At 39.3% G+C, this 26,691-nt stretch overlaps 1 protein-coding gene across 3 annotated transcripts in view; it reads right to left on the minus strand.

Annotated features, from left to right (window-relative positions):
• Window positions 1–442: 442 nt before the first annotated feature.
• The window catches only part of LOC117820707 (ras-related protein M-Ras), a 29,897-nt gene continuing 3,648 nt past the window's right edge, over window positions 443–26,691 (minus strand). For 2 of the 3 annotated variants that reach the window (XM_034694591.1, XM_034694592.1), the window contains 5 exons: window positions 12,324–12,578; window positions 9,966–10,119; window positions 9,547–9,646; window positions 7,365–7,444; window positions 443–4,463 (listed from right to left, as the gene is read on the minus strand). In XM_034694591.1, coding sequence (XP_034550482.1) covers window positions 4,364–4,463; window positions 7,365–7,444; window positions 9,547–9,646; window positions 9,966–10,119; window positions 12,324–12,516 — 627 coding nt within the window. In that variant the 5' untranslated portion in view covers window positions 12,517–12,578 and the 3' untranslated portion in view covers window positions 443–4,363. Of the gene's footprint in view, window positions 4,464–7,364; window positions 7,445–9,546; window positions 9,647–9,965; window positions 10,120–12,323; window positions 12,579–12,969; window positions 13,067–26,691 lie in introns of those variants that run through there. The other variant, XM_034694593.1, reaches the window with a different exon arrangement.

Here is a 26,691-nt window from a genome sequence, read left to right on the forward strand (position 1 = left end):
TAATTCAACACTCCAGCATAGAAATTAGATCCCGCTCCTCTAACCACAAACACCATCCTGCTGCTCTCTTCCAGTATATTATGCCTGAGAATCACTCTGTACCAATTTCCCCGTGAAGAGAACATCAATGTGAATCAGTGACAGAGATGCAGTACCTGTTCTGTGTGCTGGGCCTCCCTCTTTCCCCTGAGGGCCAGAAATCAATGAGGCAAAAGGTGCTTTCAGCATTCTCACCATGTTGTGCTCGATGGACCTTGACGGCTCCAAAGATTAATGAGAGGAGCTTCTGCTGAACAAGCAGGTTGACTCTGAAAACACGTGTAGTGGTGTCCGATGCAGTGGTTTTACACGGCTCCGATCTCAGTCCTTTCATTAGAGAGTTAGTGCACAGAGCAGCGTTTTACTGTTATGGATACTGTGAAATAAGAAGGAAGTCAACATGTAATGTCACAATAGTTGTATTTCTTTATTGAAATATAATCGACCCCTGAGGCTAGATTATAAAGGCCACAGTTTGTTTGTGCCTCGTCTAGCTCCTCAGTCTGACACAGCCACTTAGAACACAACAGACCTGCCCAGAAACACACAATACACAACTTAGCTGACAACTCCACATTTTGCTTTTAGTAATCCAACTCATGAGTGCACACCACTCCTTTACAAACTGACAGTATATTGGGACATACACTACGCTAATCAACAGCATAAGTTCAACAAAACTTGGTGTAAAAGATTGCTACCTCTCCAATTCATGAAAACAAAAGTGCTCAATTTAGCTCATAATCAAGTCTCACATTATTGGTACTTCATTTTCACTCTCAGAATTTGTATTTGGTCTGCCTGAAATGTGAAGCCAGCACAATAAATCAGCAGCTTTCTTCTTACTTAGCATAAAGATTCATTCAAGAGGAGTAACTTTCTGATTATAAACTCTATTTTGGACCGCAAACCAAGAAGTTAAAATGGCCAACATGTAGACACCAATCAGTCTGCTTAGGATAACTGCGCTAGTGTTTTGGAAAAACACAGATTAAGTTTTCTGCAGTGCAAGACGAGGACATCGATACCACTCTTGTGCCTGTATACTTAAAGCTGCTGTTAGTAGTCACGGAGTAAACATCTGTTCAGAGAGAGAGACTTTGAATGTCAACACTATCCCTCTCAACCAGATTTCCTCTTAGCCCCCCAACACAGATCGCCGTGTGCAGTCATGATAGTGCCGGACTCATAACCAATCGGAGGACGTAGTAGGAGCTACCCCTTAACCAACCAGGACAGAGGATTGGAGATTAGCTGTGATTGATTCATTGCTTGATACAAAGGCATTGGAAAACACAGAGATTTCGCAATAATCTCAAATTACTGCACTTACTGAAGAGTACCGAAGGGCATTATGACCTTTTCTCCAAACCCAGCAGAAAAAAAGTAACAATTTTTACACCATTCCTACCAACAGCAGCTTTAATATTAAGCTACAGCTAGCAGTGGATCCGCTCAGCCTAGCATAAAAAGTAGACCCAAGACAGCAGCTAGCCTCTCACTGCCTAGAAGTGCTACAATCTGCCAAACAGCACCTCTAAGGCTAACTAAAGACAGTTAGTACATTCTGTTATGTTAGCTCATGAGCAGGAGAGAGGCCTGCTGCTTCCCCCATGTTCTGCTCTTTATTCTAAGCTACGCAAGCCAGCTAGCTTCATGTTTAGTGCACATACAAATTATGGGGTATTGATCTTCCCATGCGGGTATCAACCAGACATAGAGTGTCAAACTTTCTTTTGAGATCTTCCACACTGAACAAAAACATTTTTCATGTTTCATCCTGGACAAACTTTCTTTGTGTTTTACCTTCAGAGTGATCTTATTATTCCACATATGAGGCCATGAGCTCCAGTTAAGTAGAAGTTTTTCTGCTTGTTTAACTTCAAACCTAATTTCATCTTGGTCCATGACATGTTGTAAGTCTCTTGATCTGGAGGCTCCGAGGCAAAGGGCCTGTGCCGCCTTGAAAAGTCCCAAAGAAATCAAAGTGGGAGGAGTTAAGCTTTCTGTCCAGGTCTGGGACAAGCTGAGGTAACATAGACAGTAATAAATTATTCAGTTGTTTAAAAAACACTTTGCAAGAATCATATCAATAATTCATATCAATAATACAAAATGGTATCAAACATACATGATGCAACATTTTCATTAAACACATTCAGATTTTTTTTTTTAACTCCACTGTGATCCAGAGTCTGTTGCTTCATTGCTCAATGTTTGCTGTCCTCCACTGGAAACTCTTTGAGAAGTCCCTTCAAACTTTCTTCTTTCTTCTGCTTGAGGTTGATTTTCCATTTTCGTGCTGAGGTGAATTTGCACGCCTTCTCATAAATGAGATTTCATAGCTCAGTCTTCTCAAGTCAAAAAAGAGTAATCTGAACTTTTCTTTCATTACCGTTCCAATGATTAGATTCCTGTTTATTTCTTCTGTTCCAATCTCCACGAAGGCAACAGGCACACAGGCACACAGGGCTACAACACTGATCATATGTTATCATCTTATTTTGATATTTGATTTCACATTCCAATCATTTTGAGCGTGCCTTTCATTTCACCTACTGATTTGAACAGAAAACAACCAATAGGAAAGGGAGAAATCGTATTAAAAGTGCAAAAATGTATTTCTTCAAGAGACCGTATTCATCCAGACAAAAAAGTTTCCTCTGAAACTTTAGAGCTTTAACAGTACGAGCCATTTCATAGGTTATTATATTGTACATTCCTATCCACTTCACGGCTACAAACATGAACACAATAAATGTCTTGTTGCTTTGAGTGTGTGGTTTTCCTACAACTAAACTTAGCCTGCAGCTAGGTTAACATGGCTTCAAGCACTAGGAGCATCACACTGCCTTTTAGACTCCGACGTGTTCCCCGGGCTACAGTACGCCTCCTCAAACTGAAGGAGTGATATCCTCGACTGAGCGCGACTCTTCGTAGATTTGTCCTGAATTCAGAGGTGCTGTCTGAAAATCCCCAAGATTGGAATAAAGTGACATCACATTATTTTGGTTAGCGGCCAGTGCAAATCAGATTCTCCAGAAACATGAAGCGCTCACTATCCCTTATCTATTGTAAATGAATCAGAATTTCCCTACAACTCTTTTTGTAAAATAGCATTTCATCTAATAAAACTGCAACCTAGGATTAGATTCTTTATAAATATAAACTGTCATTTTTTATATTTTTTGTTAAAGAACACTGAAAGAAAATTGGCTGGAGGAGAATCTATTAAGACTACAAAGACAGAAAAATATCAGGACTATCATGATACAGTGCTGATATGGATTGCACTCATCTTGCCGCTGGCAGTGAGTGAAGAAGCAAACTTTTTTAACCTTATTGATGTCCATAAACTTGATGTACAGTGGCTCTGATAACCTGTCTGTAAACATGGCCGCTGACAGGTGAGTATTCATATGAACCCAGTTATGTTTATATTTTCTGTAACTACAAACACTGACCAAACTCACTCTCTTTTACATTTACAATATTTCAACAATATTTCATCTGATATGACGCACATTCTCTGCGTCACATCACTCCTCTTTCACTCGGTACGACACATCCTTTCACCCTCTCTGAACCAACTTTTCAAAACCAAAGTATCGCATCACCACAAGGTACAAGAAGTACTCACAGAACCCACTATTCATTCATCCACAACACCACACAACATCTATTTTTAACCACCAAAATCCCTGTCACCATCGACCCTGCCCTCTACAAAGAGAGAACACAGATAACGTATCTTCAGATCGCACAGGGGCTTTTCTTCCTGAAATTGAAGGAGTTTGAGGATAGAGGTGTGACCAGCAGGATGTTGGAGTTAGTCCTGAAAAATAAATGCCTTTTTCAGACAGTTCCTCCCTTTTTTTTCCCTTTCAAGAAGATAAAAGTTCCATTATCAGGATCATTCTGGCTCACCTCTGGCTTTTCTCCCAGAGAAGAGTCTGTTTTCTTTGTGCCACGTTTGATACTGAATTCAAAAGTCACACTTGATTAGGAAACAGTTCTCAGATGCTGTCGTTCTGCGTGAATACAGGTGGGAGCGACAGAAAGACCTTTGGAGAGGACGGTAGATTGAGGAGAGAGGGCATTACTCTCATCCCAAGGCATCGGGAAGTGTGAGGAGACATCAGTCCGATATTTCAGGTTCTACTCTCCATCCGTTTCTGTCTCTGAGTATCCCCCGAGCTGTCCTTTGACCCCTCCCCTCCTTTTTGTGCTCCAGTAGTTAACCACTGCTTGGGAATTCCCTGAAATCCAAAGGTATGTGGGTGTGCATGTTGGTGTTTCTGTTACTATTGATTAACAAAGGAGGTCACAATATGGCGCAGTGGAACCTGTGGGAACCTGTAGAACGTTCTGCTCTCCATTTCATCTTCTTTTTCTTCTTCTGGTTTCGCTCTGGGACCTGTTGTCTGTTGGTGAACAGAAAATACAACTTTAGAGAAACAGCCTAAGGAGTAATTCAACACACTGAGTCAAGGACATGTTCATATTGACTTTCCTGCACAGGTGAAATAAAATGAAAGACAGTTCTCTCATGTCTGTGCTACAAATATGAAGCCTCTGCTATTTGATGGTTCATTTGTGTCAGCAGATGATGAGTGTGTCTATTTAAAAAATGATTTAAAAAAAAAACACTGTATGCACACTGCCAAAAAGGAGCCTGTGGAGTAACTTTTGTCTCTTCCTGTAAACAAATAAGGACAGATTGTTACACAATGGCTGAATATGCCTCACCATCTATAAATCCTGCTTTTAATGCACCCCCTCATGTACTGATGCCCTATTTTCTATCATCTTTTCACAGTCTTCTGTCTTCTGGTTTGATTTTTTACTGAGAAGTACTTTCCACTTTTTTTTTTAACCATATTTTTTCAATTTCTAATATTCAACGATGGAATATGGCTATTTTAATTTTGTATTATGGTGATGTATCTATTTAAGCATAGGGTTGTTCCATATTTTCTGGGGCATTTTTGCCTTTATTGGATTGGACAGCTGAAGAGAGACAGGAAACATGGGGAGTAGAGAGTGCAACAACTGCTGCAATAAGGACTATAGCCTCTGTATATGGTACATGCACTTCCTCTGTCATCATCTTTCATTTCACTGCATGGCAGATACTTTGTGACCTCACACCATGTCCCGTCTTCCCGTTTCAATATTTATGATTCACATCCCACAAACTGATTGTAAACATCCCATAATCTAATCGCAATGTGTTTCTTCATACTGTGTTCATGAAAAACGCTTGCAATAACTTAGCTTACTATCATAAGATAGAAGTGTACATAGTGTGTATATCTGGAATATTTGCTATATTTTATTTTATTTTTTACCTCTACCATTATTAATATTATTATTATGATTATTATTATTACTAGTACTAGTAGTAGTAGTATTAACATTATTATTATTTTGATATTATTATTTTGATATTATTATTTTAATGATATTATTGTTATTGTTGTTGTTATTATTAATATTATTGTGTTATTATTTGTATTATTATTATTATTCTGATATTATTGTTTTGGTTTTTGTTATTATTAATATTATTATTAATACTATTATGTTATTATTTGTATTATTATTATTTTGATATTATTGTTTTTAGTATTATTATTATTATTATATTTTTGACTATTTGAGTACATTGCTGAATTCCCCTGTCTGTCTGTCTGTCTGTCTGTCTGTCTGTCTGTCTGTCTGTCTGTCTGTCTGTCTGTCTGTCTGTCTGTCTGTCTGTCTGTCTGTCTGTCTGTCTGTCTGTCTGTCTGTCTGTCTGTCTGTCTATCTATCTATCTATCTATCTATCTATCTATCTATCGAACCATCCATCTATCTATCTATCTATCTATCTATCTATCTATCTATCTATCTATCTATCTATCTATCTATCGAACCATCCATCTATCTATCTATCTATCTATCTATCTATCTATCTATCTATCTATCTATCTATCTATCTATCTATCTATCTATCTATCTATCTATCTATCTCCATCTGAACTGCTAACTAAGAGCACCCTAGATGACTTATACTTACCTTGATGTTAATTATTGTAATCATGTAAGGAAGTAATTTGGAAAACATTGTTTTAAAATTGTTTAACATTACTCTCATACTTGTATAAGCTGGTGTCTTGCTGTACATTGTAGATTGTGTCATTTCTTGATGTTGGGATGTGTTTTCTCACCTGCAGTCTGTGAGACTGACTGCCTGATTGTGTCACACCTGAGGAAGTGTAGAATATACCTGTCCTGTCTGAAATGATCTTTGTTCCTCAGATTAAGCTAATGAAGGACCGAAACATAGCAGTGCTCTTTTAAAACAAAGGTTGTAAAGTAAATAAAAGTGAGAGGAAGGTCTCTCCTGCTTCTGAATATTTTCTCCTTTTCATGTTTGTACAGGCTACAGAGAGAGTACATGGCCATTTTACCATAATCATTCTCTCTTCAGAGTATCTTCTTTTATCTTAATCACTTTAGTGGTGTCTTTGATTTCTACACCACCAACTTTGGTTTATCACAATCACAATGTAAGCTATAAAAATGAGTCACATTAACTTCAGGTGTATTTAGAGTGAGTCACCTCCTATAGCTCTGACATAAAGCACTGCATGGAAAGCCTTGGGAAAGTTATACTAGCAAAGAGAAGAGGGAAACTTTTTGCCTGAACTGCTGATGCATCAGTCTGAAAAAATGCACTATCATTATTTCTTTATCCCTCTCCTGCATGTCTGGTTTCCTGCAGTCTGACCACAAGAGGGCAATATTGATTCACTACTCAACGCTCCTCAGTTTGAAAAAAGAGAACCGTTTTCTCATGAGTCAGAAACAGAGCTGGCATGTGGATAGTTAGAACTCTCCCTGAGAATATAAAATACAGAAGTACATACAGATGTGAGTTTTAGTGCCTGAGTCAAGACTCTAAAAGACAAATGATCTTACTTGATGCTGATTGTTCTTTTCAAAAAGGGAAAAGAGCACATTCAAAACATGCAAGACACCCGAATTCTTTGTAAATTACTCGGGTATCAAGACAGGAAATAGCTTTGGGTGTTTTTTCCATTCTCATGAAAAACTCTTTCAGTGCCCACTCATACCGGTGTAACACTCTCAGTTCCAGTAACTGTAGACATCCGAAATAGATTGGTAAATAAAGGTAGAAAGTGTGACATGCTTTGAGTTAAGTTGGTTGTGCTATTGTTCCCAGACACCAGTCTTCAGAGCCAATCACACATGTTGTCGTGGTTCAAGTTTCTCTGGGTCTTTATCTAAACAATAAAGAGAAGTAAACGTGAAGTTACCTTATAACACGGACCAGCTCATGAAAGGCTTTGTCAACATTCATTGGGGGATCCTTGGCACTGGTTTCAATATAAGTTATCTGGAGACACAAAGACAAAGTCCAATTTTAAGCATGAGTGGTATGAGAGTGGTGGTAGCTACTACAGACGGGACTTAAATATTGAAATTATGTGAAGAATGAAACAACCAATCACAAAAAGGATAGCAAACATAACTGGGAAAATGAACAGTATGATGATGTAATGAGTTAATACTAGGACTGTCAATAATTAATCGAGTATCGATTCATTGATTATTAAGAACTTACTCAAACACATTTTTTTGTGTCGAATTTCTATCACGTTAATACAAGACAAAACCTGAATCAGTGGAATGATCAATGGAATCTATCTGAGAAATTCAGTCTCAATAAGTTAAAGACTGACACTGATGAAAAGTGAAGATTGGTGAGAAGAGTGCTAATCCTTGGCCAACCTTTAACTTTCAATGATGTATCTACAAACAATGCTGGGTCAGGTTTCAGCAGCCCAGGAGTCAATGTAGATCAAAGGAGCAAGGAGGAAGAGGTTACTTTAAGGCAGATGCTTTTAGGTCTGGCATTAGTGCAACAAAATATACATTTTTACACTGAAATAGAAGCACCAGTTCACTTTTAGTTGTGCATAGGGTTGCATAATTCCGGGAATTTTCAAAGTTGGAAACTTCCCATGGGAATTAAAGGGAATTTATGGAAATAAATGGGAATGTATGGAAATAAATGGGAATGTATGGAATTAACAGGAATAAACCAGGAATTTACGAAACTGAAGGTTGGCTCTTAATAGGGAACTCAAATATTGTTGGAGAAAATGTATTTTAGCATAATCCTGACTGAAACAACCAGATTTCATGCAAGTACAGTTGAATATCTATGCTATTCCTCAATCACATGCACATAGCACACTGCTTACTGCAGGGCTATTGAGACCACGCCCCCCACATGCACTGTGCATTCCTCCATCACATGCACAGATGACTTCTAGAAACCTGCAGAGGCTAGGCTTGAAAAGCTTGAGGGAGGATGCTTTTTGATTTAACATTTTGAATTGGACTTTGTTGGGATTGCAATTTTGAATGGGTTGGGTTGGGGGAGTGAGTAATATTTAACTCAACATTTATGATTTTGTTCTTCAATGAACAAATTGATTGTTCAATAAAATATTAATAATAATAGATTTTATTTATAGGCACCTTGCTGAACACTCATGGTCACCTTGCAAAATACATAAATACATAAATACAACAGAATAATAATACAATACTAATAAAATGAAGGGGGGGGGGTCATTTCAGTCCTATAGAGATAGATTAAAGTGAGTAAGCTTGGCAGAAAAGGTGAGTTTTGAGGAGGGATTTGAAGGTGGTGGTAGAGGTGTAACTTTGTAAGTCCTGGGGGAGAGAGTTCCAGAGGCGAGGGGCCGAGCGGCTGAAGGCTCTTGACCCCATGGTGGTCAAGCGAGCAGGTGGGAGGGTGAGTTGGATGGAAGAGGAGGACCTGAGACTACAGGTGGGTATTTTTGTATGGAGGAGCTCAATGAGGTACTGAGGAGCTAAGTTGTTGATGAACACTTGATAAAGTTCTACTGACAAATAAATCTGTTTTAATTGTATAATTTGAATGGATGTCTGTTTATAACAAAACAAATATGTGTGCTTGGATATGATACCTTTCATTAAATTACCATAATTCCCATTAATTCCCATGGAAAGTTTCCAATTTGGAATATTTCCAAAATTCCCCAGCTTAACTTCCAATGGAAATTTACCAGAAACTTTCCGGAAATGTACCTGAAATTTCCCATCCCTTTGCAACCCTAGTTGTGTGCAATGACTCATTATTTAAAAGTAGTTTCAGTGAAGTTAGCACTGCAATGTTTAAGTTGGGCTTAATACTGCCTCATGTAGAAACACACCAGCCCAGTTTCTTCCACAAAGTTACACAAGCAGCGTAAAAATGACAACGTAAACTACTATAACATTGGTACTTCTGTCTTTTGATGCTCAAAAAGCTCAGGCATCTGCACTCTGGACCATTTTTTATTAATGACTACAAGAAAACACTCATTCATGATGAACTATAATGAGGTTGTCTCTGCCTACCATGAGGTAAGGATGAGAGTTTTAGGATGGTGTACTACTTACACTATGTTTTGCAGCCATCTCTTGGCCCTGCTCAGAGGTGACCTTTCTCAGGTGGACTAAGTCAACTTTGTTAGCCACCAACACCATGGGGAAGGCCTCCCTGAGAGTAAGAAAACACACAAACACACAATATCAGGTATAATGATACTGGTGAGGCTAGAATAAAGGAGTGTGTAGTCCTGTCTTATAAACAGCATCACATGCTACGTCTAAACTTTCATCAACTGACTTGGTTCCAGTTTCTATATTAGTTCCATCTCAAGCTCAGTTTCAGTGACTACAGTCAAACACTCTTCACAGCTCTTCAACACAGAAAACAGCTCATTGGATTCGACCCGTCCTCTCCTTTGTTGTGTTTGTGTGTGGTAAACTGGTCTCTGTGAAGTGTTGCTGTGCTGAGCTGAGCTGCTGAAGCCTACCTGTCCTTGACCCGGAGGATGAGTTGATGGAATCGGTCGACGTGTTCGAAGCTGGCCTTGTCTGTCACAGAGAAGACGATGAGGAAGCCGTCTCCTGTCCTCATGTACTGCTCCCTCATGGCACTGAACTCCTCCTGTCCAGCTGTGTCCAGCACTGCAGAGATAGAGGAACACAAATGAGACACTTTGATGGTGAAGTGTCTCTCTTCACTGACTTAATTCTTTTTTTTTAAAACACTCAAATGATGAAGTGAATGTATCTGAAAGGCTTGAAGGACTGAGCAACTACTTCTTACTACCTTTCATATCAAACACACCCGTCACTTTTATTAGAAGTTCTTTCAGTGGCAGACACAAACTGCTTTTTGTCTTTCATTTTTTTTTATTAATTCTAGTTTGTCACTGCCCTTGATTTGTGTAGCATCTTACGTTTCTTTAACTGGTTTAAAAAAAAGTATTAAATTATTAATTTATTTTATTTTGGTGAGCTTAATTTCACATCTTGAGTTTTAACATCTCATCTCCAGTGTTTTCCTCAATTCATCAGCAACTTATTGTCTTCTTTTTTTCCTTTTTTTAAATTATTATTATTATTATTAAAAAAGAATAAGAATAAGAATAATATATAATGTTCTTAACCTTTCATATGGATTGTGGGCTGGGTTTGGGTTGGGGGTGGATTGGAGTGGGTGGATGGGGGGGGTCTTCTTACTTTGTATTTTATATTTATTCTATTTTATTACTACCTATTACTACTATTTTATGAACAGCACTCTATTACAGTATCATTGTATGAAACGTGCTTTACAAACAAAGTCTGATTGATTGATGGATTGATGGATTGATGGATTGATGGATTGATGGATTGATGGATTGATGGATTGATGGATTGATGGATTGATTGATTGATCGATTGACAAATAGGAACTTCTTAACCAAGACACAATAAAATAAATGGTGAGAGTTACTCAAAATACTGATGGTTGTGACCTTTTGAAATTGTCTGCAATGGACAGTCATAATCAAAGTTTGCTTCCTCACAACCTATGTCATCATTCCACCAACGCACTTTCATAACAAGGAAATAATGTTGTTGACTCTTTAACCCAATGATCTTTCCTTGGGGGTCACCTCAAGACCTTGGCTACCCTTACAACACTACATTGGACTTTGCAGAAACAGCAACATAATTTATTACCCGGCTTTCTTACTGATCTTTCGGTTGTGTAAGAAGCTTCATTCTGATTGGTCAAACTCGTTGACAGCGGTTATTAACATTCACTAACATGAGCAACACCAGAAACAAACTGATCACACATCATGTCAAATCAATCCACAGAAAAGAGTTCAGACACATTTAGCTTCTGCTTGTTGACACCATAGACCGTAAGGTGAGGGGAAACAGTTAGCTTCAGTTAGCATCATATTGGTAAACAATGAGGCTAAAACGTTAGCTTCTGTTAGCATGCTAAATCAGCAGGTTACGGACGTTTTCATATTGGATCCTGTCCATCAATATGATGAAGGAGCGGAGCAGGTGAGAGAAACTTTAGGTTAGTGATCTCTCCAAAGAAAGTTAAACCATGAGCGGTGGTGATGATAGCAGCAGGGTTTAAAGTTGTGACATTAGTTTCTTTTTAAAGGTGTGAGAACGGCAGAGCTCAGAGAAGGAGAGCTGAATGAGGACAGTTTCATGTTCAATACACCACAACAGGCAGAGAAGAATCCATCACCATGGAACCATCACTGACGAGGAATCACTGGGACTATTTTTTAAAACTGTAAATATAAATCATTTAAATCAATACAATCATCTTTAATCAATGTTTTTAACGTGTTTGTATTTTAAGTTAGTAGCTGGGTAATAAGCTGGATGATGTATGGTTAGCAGGTTGTTATGGGACCCCTCCGCTTCATGTCGGTATCTTGTCTCACCCTGTCGGGATTCTTTTTTTTCCATAACAACCTGCTAACCATACTTTATCCCTTACATAACGGTCAAAGTTTCAATGATGCATTCCTATAAGCTGTAAAATAGTTAGTTAGAATAGTTTTCTAATTCTTTCCAGATCTTCATGTGTCCAACAATCTGAACCAAAACTTTACTGAAGAAGGAAAAAAACATGTAATGATGCCTAATGTCTGCCACATGCTGCAACCAAAGCTTTGCCTTTCACCAAACTGCATTTCAGCGTTAGCTCATTGTGCTAAACAGCAATAAAAAACATTCTTATAAGCATTTATTGTTCCCTCAGAGGTCAATAATGAACATGATTTACTGAGATATCAAAAATGTGTTTTTAATACAATGTGTTATATATAGAGCAGGTCAGGATGCAGAAAAAGGATCTTTCTCACCGTCCAGTATCGCCCACTGTCCATCTATCTCAGTGTGTTTCAGATACGAGTCCTCTATCGTGGGATCGTAGTCTGGCACAAAGATCTTCTGGAAAAACTGGATGGTGAGGGCGCTCTTCCCAACACCACCATCCCCCACCACCACAAGCTTGTATGTTGGCAGGTTGTCACTTGGCACAGCGCTGGTTGCCATGGCTACTTCAGCAGTGGTGGTAACAGTGGGAAGTAGGGTAGTAGGATGCCGAGGAGACACACCTGGTTGAGATAGAAGAAGAACAGAGAGCGGGAGACAGGAGGAGGGGAGGGGAGGGGAGGTGTTAAGGTCATTTTTTAATGCTGTGTTTTTTACACCACAGAAAACACAGCTGATCATAGTCAGGAGAAAAGATCATGTTTGCCTCATCCGTTAACAGTTTGTTGCATTGCTGTAGTACTTGAGGCCGGTCTCGAGACCACTTATTGAAGGTCTCGGTCACGTCTCGGAATCGAAAGCATTTTTACTCGGTCTTGTCTCGGTCTCGGACTGGGTGGACTCCGTATTTTATATCAAGACCAGTTGAGACCACCACTGATGCTCTCTGTGTCCCTGTCATTACTGTGATAAGAGAGAACCCCTCTTTCTCAATTCAATCATTTTTTTCCTCACCTGTTATGGCCGCAAATTTTGCGGTGCTACAGTGAGTGACGCCCCCTGCACTCAGGCTTTAATGATGAAGACAGACGTCAGGAGGAGAGACTGTGTGACCAGAGATGTCTAGGTAGTTTAATTAAGCAATAAATAGACATTCAATAACAGACTCTGGAGACACTCTGAGAGAAGGGCACAGCTAAATACCTGGCACAGGATTACCACAGTCTACGCCTATAACCCATCAGATAAAAACACTACAAATATTAGAAAACAGAAAATGTAAAACAAAGTTTTGACTGATCTAAAGCCAAACTGACGACCAAACAGAAAATGAAGGAGTCAAAAGTCTCTCACAGCGCGTCAAAAGAAAGGCAACAAAGACAAATCCAAACCTGGTTTGTTGCTGTTGATTGTATTTAAAGAAAACTTAAATAAAATAAACAGAAGTCTTTTATTTTGTTAACTCTCATAAATATTTTTCAGTGATATACAGTATATAGTCTTGGGTCTTGCCCTGCCTTGGTCTTTGTCTTGACTCGGTCTCGGTCCCTAAATGTCTTGGTCTTGTCTTGGTCTCGGTTAATGTGGTCTTGACTACAACACTACCTCATCCTTTAACAGTTTGTTGTCTTGGAATTAAACATGTATGGCTATAACGGTGACTTCATCTGCAAACATCAACATTGATCTATTGACTTCAGTGTTGATGCAAGATGAGCAATAAAATGAAGAGTAGTACTTGAGAAGGGAGAGCTCTCTCACACACGTCCTTCCTCTACATCTACGAACCTGGAAGTCTCCAATAGAGTAAATTTCTGATACAATTTGATAACCATCGTGTGAATGTCAGCGTGAAGTTACATAAAAATGTAGTTCCCCACATGCAAACTATTTTGGTATGAATATTTCCACCCCCAACTCCATGGAACACTACACGCTGCTTCAGCACACTACAGATTTCATGGAGTATGTCCCACAATCATATTAAAACAAAGACACTGCTGATGACTGGAATCAAGCAAAACCACACAAACTGTGTTTTTCAGGGTCAAATTCCAGTACTTTTCAAGGACTAAGGTCAATCTTTTCAAACATTTAGACATACAGTAAGAGAGGCATGAAGATTTGCACTGGGTGGGCCAAATGATATCAGCTGTAGTCATGTCACTTTAAGACCCTAACAGGACACATCAGCCTGATGCTATTCTGAAGAGAAATGGTTTCATTTGTTCATCTCTTTTCTTCTGTTCAAATTGATATTGTTATTGATACTGTTATCAATAAGCCTTCAATGTTCAGACACAAGCAGCGGCTGCACCTCTGTCACTCACGGGTTGTTGGTAGCTCAGGGCTGGTCACCGCGAGACCGCGGCCGGTCTGTGACGGGTCTCCATGAGAAACACTGTGTCATGCCTGAGCCAGTGGCCAGGAGGGTCTCCCGCTGGATACAGAGGCACGACAAAGTGTTTCTCATGGAGACCCGTCACAGACCAACCGCAGTCATTCGGTGACCGGCCCCGAACTACAAAAACCCCGCGGGTGACAGCGGTACGGCTGCTGGGAATCATCACACCCCCTACAGGTTATATGGCACAGTGCTTCTACATCACACCTAGCATGTAGCATAAACAGGCGGTTAGCATCAACATTTAATAGGCTAATTAACGTGTAGGGCTCACGTGGAGTTGCACTGTCCTCTAGGGGGTGACGTCACACATGACAACAGACCAGTATGTTACACAGGTGAGCCCATCAGGGAGAGAGGTTATTTTTTACATTTGACTATTTTATTTCTCTCCATTGAATCGATCTGTTGAGTCAGATTGATGTTAATTGTGAAATATATATGATTACAATTTCAAGCACTTACAAGCACTTAGACCCAAAATTCAAGCATTTTTCAAACCTTGAAAACACAACATTAAAATTCAAGGATTTCAAGCACCTGTACGAGCCCTGGTTTTTAGACCTGGGTGCAAAGAGGAGTGAAAGCAGCTATATCAATGCTGACACCCAGCCTTGCTAAAGGAGAATGTCCCTGATTGAAGCTCTTTTTTTTGTTAATTTTTGTGCTAATATAATCATAAGTGTTCGTATGTAAGGTAAAGGTCAGCATGCACAAGGTCAGGGGTGATATAATTAATCCAATATTGAAAAATAATAACCACTGGGCTACTCTTCATATGACTTTCTTCTGTAATTCAAAGCAGGAAAAGCACACTAACCTGTGATGTTATTGTCCTGTTTGTTAGACAGTGCTTAGGCACTAAACTGATTAGAAGCTATGTGAGCTTAATTAGCACTTAAAGAGCTTTAGGGTAACCTATGAGGACAAGTGCACTCTGCCTAGTTAATCAGGGGCACACCTAACTGACTTTGTCCTGATGCTTTCCTTGTCCACACAAGGATACTAGAATGGGGTAGAAGGAATAGTCTTATATTATATAAGTACGTGCTGGAGGTTCTGACAGATCATGGTAAATCACATTCAGTTTTTCATTACGCCTTTAAACCCAGGCATCTCCTTGTCATAAGCAAGCGGCAACCTCCTGCGAGATTTGAAGCCAATAAGGAAGTGTTAAAAACTGCAGTTCATCGAGTGTCCACTTGAGGCTGGCTCCGGAAATTCAGATAACCACATACACACCAATTCAAAGAAGACGATCTTTATAGCAGAAATAAACATGTTTACATCCTGGTTCAAAAAACGAGTGTAGTCTGGATAGCTCATTTCTCTATCAGCACACACTATACGGAGGTGAATTTTTTTATCACGCCAAAACTTCAAAGATATTAAGATTACAAGTTTTCCATGATAAGAGGAACAGCTGACTTGATTGACAGGCGTTGGCTAAGAGGCTCAAAGCCCGCCTCCTTACCTCACACTAGCTCCACAGCAGTTATGCTGAGTTCATAGACTGTATAAATAATGGACATAGTATCTGTGACGTCACCCATCTGTTCCTGAGAGCTGTTTTGAAGCCAATTGTTCGGGGGGAGCCATATTGGAAATGTTGAACTCAACCAAACTTAGTGTGAGGTAAAGAGGCGGGGTTTGAGCCTCCTAGCCAACAACAATGTGTTCCCGCCTGTCAGTCAAGTCAGTCATGTCCTTATTTGAAACAAAACTCGTAATCTTAATATCTTCTGAACTGTCGCGTTAGAAAAAAAATTCACCCCGTACAGTGTGTGCCATTAGAGAGATTAGCTACGTAGAGCCAAGCCGCTTTTTAAATGTTTTTTGAACATGTTTATTTCTGCTGTAAAGATCGTCTTATTTGAATTGGTGTGTATGTGGTTTCTGGTGTTTCTGCAGCCAGCCTCAATCGGATTCTCGATGAACTGCAGTTCATAACACTTCCGCATGGGCTTCATATTTTGAGACTGGAGGTTCCCACTTGATTGTGTTCAGCATTTCCAATATGGCACCCGCTGACGATTGGCTTCAAAACAGTGCTTCAGAAACATGTGGGTGACGTCACGGATACTACATCCATTATTTATTAAGTCAATGGTCACGAGACACAAAAAGCTGAATCATCTTTGTTGTTGTTTTAAAGGAAAGTTATTGCGGTCAATCTAAATAAAGCTGTTTCTTCTTTTCAAATGAACTTTTTCACACATGTAGAGGAGTGAAAAGTGAACTGAAAATTGTCTTTATTAATCATGAAGGTCATTGGAGCCAAAAGTCTGCTTCAAGGCAACATTTCAGCCTAACAAGCATAAAAAAGGATGCCAACTGTGCCCATTATTCCAGTTACTCTGTGTTTTGGAAAGGGAACATGGTGAAAACTGGCAGGAATGAGCAGTCCTCAGGGAGTTATTGGTGGAGGGAGTGAATTGGGATTGCATCAAAATAATCAATCATAATAACAAGTTTGAAAATGCACATAAAACACAAATGCCCTGAGCTGTCCACCCAAACAGAGATGGCAGGCGACACACCGCAGGAGATGCACGGAAGCTGTGCTTAACACCTTCAACAACACAAAAATAGAGTCCAAATAGAGCTTCATGGTGTGAGCTCTGCTATTTGTGCTTCTGCTTCCTTTAAAGAGATAACAGCCTTTCTGCTTTACACCAGAGCAGCCTGCAGCATCCCGAGAAGAAGAGTTTCATGATAACTTTGCTGTTTTGTTTAGCATTATTTCACATGTGACTGCAGGTGGAGCGATGCACATTGGGCTGATGATCTCTTTTTTCCAGGTATCTGCAAACCAAACTCTTCTGCGTTTGCAACTCGAGAGCCACAAACCGCTTTTATTGTGAAGCACTGACAGGAAATGCAGCCACATTTGTCACCAAGATCTCCTTCTTGCTGCTATTTGTGATATAGCTGCTCTACCAGGATATGGCCCGCCCTCTCACATTGCTGTAGGCCGACTCTTTTAAACATAAGGCAGAACAGTAAAGGAAGCAGCAGCAGCTACAACTAAAATAGCAGGGGAAAGAGTTTCTTCAAACAGCAGAAAATACTTTGTTCTGATGCTACTGGCTCTTCTTAAAGTCCCTCACAGCAGAGATATCACAACTAGATGGAAAAGCAGCTAAAATGAGCCTTGGTGAGCTCGGTTTTGGCCTCGGAGCAGAAACCAGTGTAATGACGTCTACTCTCAGAGGCCCACTGTGACCACAGAGCAGGGAGAAATATGATGGCTTCAACACAGATGGATTTCTGTAGTTGGCAATTATGGCCTTTTCAAAATAAGACTAAACATCTCTCATGCTAACGTATGAAAGATTTAACAGAGGAGTCGTGTATTTTTACCACAGAAGTGAAGCGGAGGCTCAATGCAAAAACAGAGAGCTATTTTAGCATTTGCAAAATAATCCAATACATTCTGAAGTTACGCCTCATGAAAACAGATTGTAAGGGTATTCATAAAGTGTGTTTTTGACCTTTTCAAATTAAAATTAAACTCTAAGAATTGAAGAACGTAACCAGCTGATAACCTCTCCTCTTACCCTCCAAGAGAGTATAAGAGAGCCTGGTGGTTTTGTCCTTTCTGGGCTTCAGTAGAAACTTAAAGCTGGGGTAAGTAGTCAGACTTAGATCCACTTTGTGTTATACTGATTAAAATGATCTTTATGTCCTGATGGCCTCAATCACCTGGGAAAACACCAACCAATCCCTGCCATCAGGAGCCAAATGATGAAACCAATCAAATCCCGTCCTGCCGTTCTGCCTGCCTCCTGCAGAGCGTACATTTCATGTTTGTTTGTGTTTTTAACTTTCACTATGAGAATGTTTTGGTGTTTTCTTACCGCTGAGTGAGACATGAGTTGAAGTAGTGTAAAACACAAACCATGTGCTGAGGACCGTTTTTGAATCAGTCCCCATCATATGGTCGCCATTCAGCGGCGCTCGTGCATTTGTGAGCGGGGGCGTTGTTTTGGAGGGGAGGGGGGGAGGGGTTAGACGGAGTCCTGAGGAAATGCTACATTCAAATTCATGCTAGTTTTCCGTGACTACCAACCCTAGCTTTCACAGACTCTTTAGAAGAGGACCTGCTCCCTCTGTGGCTAAAACAAGCTCATCCTACTCTTCACTAAATCGCCAAAATGATTATTAACAAGATTTAACCTCAATGAAAACATGCTCCTAAATATCTATTCTGCCAGCGGAAGCCCTGCTCTCACTCACTGTACCTTTAATATGTCTCATTCTAGATCATGCTCATGCAAAAATCTCACACCACAGCTGGCCTCAGATATTAAGAGCGCTGCAGAAAGAATGAGACACAGGGGGGAAGCAAAAGCAGAGAGGGAGGAAGGAGGGTGAGAGAAATCGGAAACAGAAGAGTGAGGGAGAGGAAGCGAGGGCACACGAGGACAGAGTTGAAAGAAAAGTTACAATATGATGTTGAGCTAATACAATAGACATCACTGTTTTATGTGCTCCACATTTTTAAACTGCTTTTCATTCGATAACCACAGCAGTCTCTGGCTATGAAATCATCATGGGAGAGAAGTCAAGAAGAAGAAGAATCAAACATCATCTACTGCATTGTTTTATCCCCAACTATTATCTGAAACAGGCCTAGAGTAAAATAGATAAGGGTGACCCTGAGCATTAAATGTAGGTAGAGTTAAATGTAGATTGAAGTCAAATTGCACAAAGGCTGCACATGTAGGTGAGGAAGCAAGTGGGCGACAAAGCGCACATTCCTGCGGCAGGTTTCACACTCTCCTGCTGATGGATGTTGGAGGTGACGGCAAACAGAGAGAAATAGAACTGCAGCAAAAAAGGCAAAGAAGAAGACTGATGTAAACAAGTCATGATTTATACAGTTTTGGAAAAAAAGGAAAAGATTAATGGGAGAGTAATGTATTAAACCTTTAAACTACCCAGAAGGTGGTACATTTGTAATTGTAGGAGTTGTTTTTAACATTTTGAGACTAAAGGTTTGTGCAGCTCAGAGAAAGCAAACACTGAAATAAAACTAATCTTCCCAATCTCACTGTGAAACCCCCAGATTTGTAGTTCTCATAAAACCCTTTGCAAACATCCAGAGTGGACATAAAAATTCACACTCACTCACTACGAGCACAACACCCACACACCAACGCACCCATTCCTCCTCCATCCACCAGGAAACAGCTGTCAGCTGGCTTTGGTCCATCCTTTCCTGCCCAGCACAATGGAGGGAAGGAAGATGTTTCCTTCCTCTATAAAGCCAGCCAGCAGACCAGCCAGTCACTCTGCAGCAGCCAGACAGCCAGGTTAGGCAAAGAATTTCCAGGCCAAATTCCTGACATTAAAAAGCCTCTTTAGTCAGTTCAATTCTGGCTTATGTGTATAACATGTGAGGTCTTTATTGCTGTGAAGAGTTACATAAAATCTGAGTACCTGCCTCACGTTTTCCTAGCAGTCCTGCCTGATGTGGCAAAGCTGTACCCATGCCAGGTCACAACTCAGTGTGTCAGCATTTCCCTCTGTTACTCTACTCGGTGGAGTGCCCAATTCTGTGAGACGCCACTCATCATTCTGTGAGACTAAAATAATCCACAGACACAGTTTAAACAAAATTCCTTTGGGAGTGGAAGCTCGGTAAAGGAAATGTTGCCATGTCTCCAACCCAAGTTAGTCATCTGACCGATGTGGCTGACTGTATGGCTTAACAGGCTCTGGTATTTCAGAGGGCTTACGGAGGCTGCAGAGGACGGACTGTACAGTATTGTGCAAAACATTGTGCTGTGTCAACCTTTATTCAAATTACTCTCAATTCTTTCCTTGTTTCCTTGTCTGTAATCCACACTTAGCTGGCATTTTAAAGCCTTGATGATGAGTTCTTCAGAAAAAAACAAAGAGGGGGGGGGCGGCATAATGATATTAAACATGTTTTTCAAGCACTGTCATCAAAACATCTATGTTGACCTCGGTCAGCTTCGGGAACAAAGTAGAGCTTTGAAAGAAGGCTTGTATGCAGTGGGGCAGAAATCACACTTTGCCCTTATTAACACATAAGCACACCTGAGCCTTTATACTAGAAGGTATGAGATCAGACTTGTTTTATTGGCTCAGGTTTAAAAAACCACAGAATAAGTCATGCTCACTCTGAGAAATAACTTCTATAAATGACTAATTTATGTTAGATTACGTTTTCTTTTAAGAACAGTTTGTTTATTCTAATTTATGTATTTTAAAATTAAATATGTAAAATATTCACTGACAAAAAACATCATTTATATTACTTAAAATTTGATTTTATTTGTGGTTATAATAATAAAAGAAAGAAAGAAAGAAAGAAAGAAAGAAAGAAAGAAAGAAAGAAAGAAAGAAAGAAAGAAAGAAAGAAAGAAAGAAAGAAAGAAAGAAAGAAAGAAAGAAAGAAAGAAAGAAAGAAAGAAAGAAAGAAAGAAAGAAAGAAAGAAAGAAAGAAAGAAAGAATAATAATAATAAAGAATAATAATAATAAAGAATAATAATAATAATAATAATAATAATAATAACCTGTAATAGGTTGGCGACCTGTCCAGGGTGTACCCTGCCTTCAGCCCAAAGTCAGATAGGCTCCAGCCCCCCGTGACCCCAAACGGGATAAGCACGGGATAAGCAGTCAAGATAATAATAATAATAATAATAATAATAATAATAATAATAATAATGAATACATAAATAAATAATAATAATACTTTTATTTAAAGAGAACTGTTCAAAAACAAGGTATCAAAGTGTTTTTCATGGGCAGCAAAATAAAATGAGCAGGTCAAAATATCACACAAGGCAAGATCGAGACTTTAAAAAATAGTTTAAAAGACATAAAATTCCTTTAAAAGAACTCTGAAGGAAAACAATTACTTTATTTTATTTTTTTAAACGGTTAAACTCAAGTAAAACTAAATAAAGTTAAGGTAAAATCAGGAAAGGCTCTGCGATAAAAGTATGTTTTAAGAAGGGTTTAAATCAGATCACTGACTCAGCAGACCTGATCTCCTCTGGCAGATAGTTCCAGAGGTTTGGGCCCCTCACTGCAAATACTCCGTCCCCTTTTGTTTTTATTTTGGCATTCATGGTAATGTTTAGGATCCAGCCGCAAGTGGTTAAGGGTCAGGAAAAAGCCCCTCGTCTTAACCTCAAGAGTGTAACATTTTACCTACATCACCTCTCACTAACAACAGCAAAAACTTGTGCTTTGTTGGCTAAAAGTAACCACACATGGGCCTGAGATGAATACTTGGCCCTTGAGTCAAAGTCCAGCACTCGAAATCTAAATAAAAAAATGTCAGACTAGGACGCTACAAACACCCAATGAGAATACCTCATAAAAGAAGGTGAAATACTGTAGTAGTCTGTCAAAGATCCAGCAGTTCATCCCTCGCTTAGAGATGGTGACGGTCCAACACAACATAACTTTTGTCTTCTTGTTTCAGTCCTTCCAAGTAAGTGGAAAGTTTCTGAGAGCTTCTCTAGAATCAGTGAATAGACCTACTCTTGATGCATAAATAGAGTATTCACATCTGTTCACATAAGGACAACGTCTTCATGATAGAAAAGAAGTTCAATGTTCATCAATCAGGGAAACCTTTTAATCCACAAAACCAAGATTTACCTGTTAAACAACACGAGCAGTCACAGTGTCTTGGACTTCCCATTTAGTCTACTTAAAACCTTACAGGGATCTTAAGGACAGGCGTGCTGCTGCCATGAGAGAGGATAAAAGGAACTTCCCTCTTCACATGGGAACAAAGTGGCAGCAAATCTCACAGAGCGTGTCTGTGGAAGAACACAGAGGTTCTCACCCAAGCCTGAGCATGGAGCTATCAACAATCATCAAATATAAAAATAGAGGTGTCAAGATGTAGTTCACAGAATTCAAGATACATACGCTTACAGGCTGCTGTCAGGTGACTTTATGCTCTCATACTGCAATTTATTTTTGCAGATTTAGAGAGGATTAGATCTTTTATTTTACCTTTGATTTGTGATGACCATCTAAGCAATGAGAAGATGAGCGGATCGCTGGTTTTTGTCACCAAGACAGCTGAAGTAGATGGAATAACTTGCTCAGAGGTCATATTTATCTTCTGTTAACGGGGAGAAATAGAAAAGGTTCTTACATTTCTTTAGAGGCATCGTCCTCCTTTTATTAAGGGTATTATGAATCAGTTAAAAAGGAGTTCATTATAACTTAAACACTCCATGATTTTTGACCTATCCTTGCTAACTTCAGGCATTTCCTTGAATATAATATTAAGGCTCTCTGGATGGAGCTGCACATATCATGGCACAAGTTAAAAGAGTGTTTCAAATTGCAGCTCATTTTAGCAGTAGCTTTGCATATCATACTTTGTGTTTATGTCCTTTAACTAACAAACACTAGTTTGTTATGTACTTAATAACAGGTGATTAAAGAGTTAATGATGCTGTTATTTCTGTTTTCAATTGATTTCAGAACATGAGGAACATTCAGCTGAACTTGCCCTTCACCGCATTTCTTGAAATGGTGACAGATTTTTTTACTAAAACCTTTAACACCCTGTGCAAAACGAGGCTGGGAGGACAAAGTGCAAACCACCTTACAGAGTTTAATTTTAATCGGTCACATGGTGGTGAATAACCGGTGACTAACCTAGTTCAGTGTCTTGAGATCGTGAGTATCTGAGGATCTGGATATGATTAAAATGCTACACAGTTACAATATGGCAGCATTTTCATCTGTAAACTGGAGAAAAGTTGTTTGTAGACTGTGTCTGGTTAAACTTGCATATAACCACCTGACCAGTCAATGCATGACTAGCACAGGTTGGTGGATGCTAACCTGCCAGGACTTAAGACTGAAGGCTGGTGGTGCTGGCACTAACATTAGTCACACTGTAAACCAATTGGACATCATTTGCCCACCTTCTATATGATCCTATGTTTGGCCATGTTAAATAAACTGTGCTCAGTTTTAGGGATGGGACATGATTTTCGAATATTCAAATATTCGTTCACTTATTAAAAATCGAAGAATTTCTTTTAATATTTTCTCATTTTAAAAGTACAATTTTTCATCATTTTCACCGGTGCCTGGTTGTAATACAGTATTCCCGCCAGAGGGTGGCTACAGAGCGTCTTAAAGCTGTTTGCTAACCGCATTAAGTAACAGAAGAAGAAGAATGCTAACTGCGTTAAATAACAAAAGAAGAAGAAAACTTTAGCAAATGTCGCTGCAATTTTCTCTGTTTCTGAATCTCACACTACTACAAAGGTATTTCCAGAGACTGAGCATGGCTGTAAAATGGAAACACGCCACGCTGCGTCACAGAAACACCGACATAAAGATGGAGACAGCAGCACCTCGTCCTGCTGCTGGTTAACGCAACTGCCACACAATGGGACAGGTGTGTGTGTTTTGGGGGGGGGGGTGATTATTCAAATAATCGGCGAATAGATGCCAATGATTATCAAATAGTATTTCGGCTTGAAATGCCCATCCCTACTCAGTTTTGACTGCTGTCTGAGTGTTTCCTTACCTTTGGACTAGTCAATAAGTCAGAATTTAAATAAAATTGTAAATTCAATCTGTAAAATTGAATAGGAGATTACTCTACTCGCTAGTCATACAACTATATGTACTACTGGCTCTTCAAACTATACATTAGCTAAGCTTGCAGGCCAGCAACTAGTGGCATATAAATGCTAATAAGTTTCATAGGTGGTTTAAAATATTAAGCTACTTAGCTGTGTGAGCACAAACATTTATGTAGTTGTTTAATTCTATGAACAGTCTAATGGGCATGCTAGCTTAGCCGTTGTAGCTCAAACTAGAAATACGTGACAAGGACACAGCCTATATCACCGATATAACAGGTTAGAAAAACAACCACTAAGAACATTTTGCTGTTTGTGACCAACTAAATCAGAATGAATGAGGACAAATGAAATGAGGTAAGAGTACAGTGTAGTTTTCTTAAAGCAAAATTTATAAATGTGATGTCATAGACTGTAATGGTATCAGTAATGTCACCCATCTGTTTCTGAAGCGCTGTTGTGAAGCCAATCAGCGGCGGCAGCCATATTGGAAATGTTGAACTCAACATAACTGCTGTCGAGTTAGTGTGAGGTAAAGAGGCGGGCTTTGAGCCTCCTAGCCAACAGCTACAGTGTTCCTGCCTGTCAGTCAAGTCAGCTGTGCCTCTCATAATGGAAAACTTGTAATCTTAATATCTTTGAAATTGCCACGCTATGAAAAAGTTCACCCCCCGTACAGTGTGTGCTGATCGAGAAATGATCTATCCAGACTACACTCGTTTTTTGAACCAGGCTGTAAACATGTTTATTTCTGCTGTAAAGATCATCTTCTTTGAATTGGTGTGTATGTGGTTTCCGATACTTCCGGAGCCAGCCTCAAGTGGACACTTGATGAACTGCAGTTTTTAACACTTCCGCATTGGCTTCAATTCTCACAACCAGAGGTTGCCAGTTGTGTGATGTAAGTGATCAAAAGTTATCACTCTCAATAACAAAGTTTAAGTTTTATGTTGTTGATGAAGGAGATATCTTTGAATACAAACACAAAACCTCAAGTATTCTACAGTAGTACCTTTACGTCTTAAAACACTGCTTACACTCGTCAACCAGGACCAGAAGGAAACTATTTACATCAATAAAACTACAGCGGCTACAGAACTGTTAATTAGTTCTGGACATTATGGCCTTTCTCAATATTATGGGACAGACAGTAATACATTATCATCTCTTTGGGCTGGTTAAAGCCACAGCTGAAGTATGGTTAGCATATTTATTTTACCTAGAGTAAAGGCTTATATAAGATTAGAACTCACAGTTCAATGATACTTGAAACTGAGACATCAGTTTGTTTCATTACAGCATAAAAAAACTTTCATTTAGAACTACATGACCAAACCTGTGTTGTCATAATAACAGCCTTTGTAATTTGCTGACAGTTGACTTCCACTTCAGTCGGTGTTTAAGTGCATTTCCAACACAAACAGGGCTAATAGGCGTTATATAAAAATGTTTGTGAACAGCTTGTGATTAAAAGACTGTTTCATCATTATGTCACACAGTAAGCATGTAATATGCTTAACGTTAACCAAACAGAAACATTCAGCTCCACTTTTTCAGCTCCCCCTGTTCATGCTGTCGTACTCCGGAAGTGTGGATGACTTTGAGAAGCTGCCACTTGATATCAATAACAAGAAATGATGTTACAAAGTAGGTGTACCTTTACAGTTTCCTTTTAGAACTGGCAAGAGAAGGAAAGCAGGCTTCCAGAAAGCTGAATCATGCAAAGCTGCTCTAGTGGAGTCCCAGAATAGAAATATAAAGCTGGAAATACGCATAATAGATTCACTTTAAGGGGCAAAGACCTTGAGGAGAGCCATCAGTCTGGTGAAGGGAACTTATTGGCTCTGAGCTAAACGTTTGCATGCAAAAGACACAAGGTCAGCTGGATTTCTTTGCATGAACGCTGAGGAATGTATGAAACAAAGACACACTAGTCAGGGGAATCAAACGCTCTGACCACAGTGTGCCTAACACTGTTTTGTAAAGGGATGGGCATTTCAAGCTAAAATACTATTCGATAATCATTGGCATCTATTCAACGATTATTCAAATAATCACCCCCCCATACACATGCACACACACCTGTCCCATTAACAGCCTGTTTGTGTGGCAGTCTAATTAACCAGCAGCAGGACGAGGTGCTGCTAGTAGTGGGCACTGACAGCGTCTGTCTCCGTCTTTATGTCGGTGTTTCAGTGATGTGGCGTGTGTGTTTATATTTTACAGCCATGCTCAGTCTCTGGAAATAATCGCTGCGACATTCACTTATGTTTTCTTCTTCTTTTGCTATTTAATGCAGTTAGCATTCTTCTTCTTCTGTTAATTGATGAGGTAAGCAAACAGCTTTAAGACGCTCTATAGCCACCGTCTGGTGGGAATACTGTATTACAACCAGGCACCAGTAAAAACAAGGAAAATTGTACTTTTAAAATGAGAAAGTAACTCTTTGATTTTTACAAAGTGAATGAATATTCGAATATTCTAAAATCATGTCCCATCCCTAGTTTTGTATTGCAGATGTTTTTACATTGCATTATGTTTCAGACTTCGCTGGAAAAACAGTCATCGAGCCTCCCAGTCTCTATTTCTATCACAATGAATCACAACAAAACACAACATGCCACTCTTGTGTTTTACAAAATCATTGATGGTGTTGTTTTTCCTTTTTCTGATGTGGTGTAAAGAGTTACTGGGAAAACACCCAATATAAAATAATATAT

Source organism: Notolabrus celidotus, chromosome 10, assembly GCF_009762535.1.
Source record: "Notolabrus celidotus isolate fNotCel1 chromosome 10, fNotCel1.pri, whole genome shotgun sequence".
In the NCBI taxonomy this organism is placed as follows: Eukaryota; Metazoa; Chordata; class Actinopteri; order Labriformes; family Labridae; genus Notolabrus; species Notolabrus celidotus.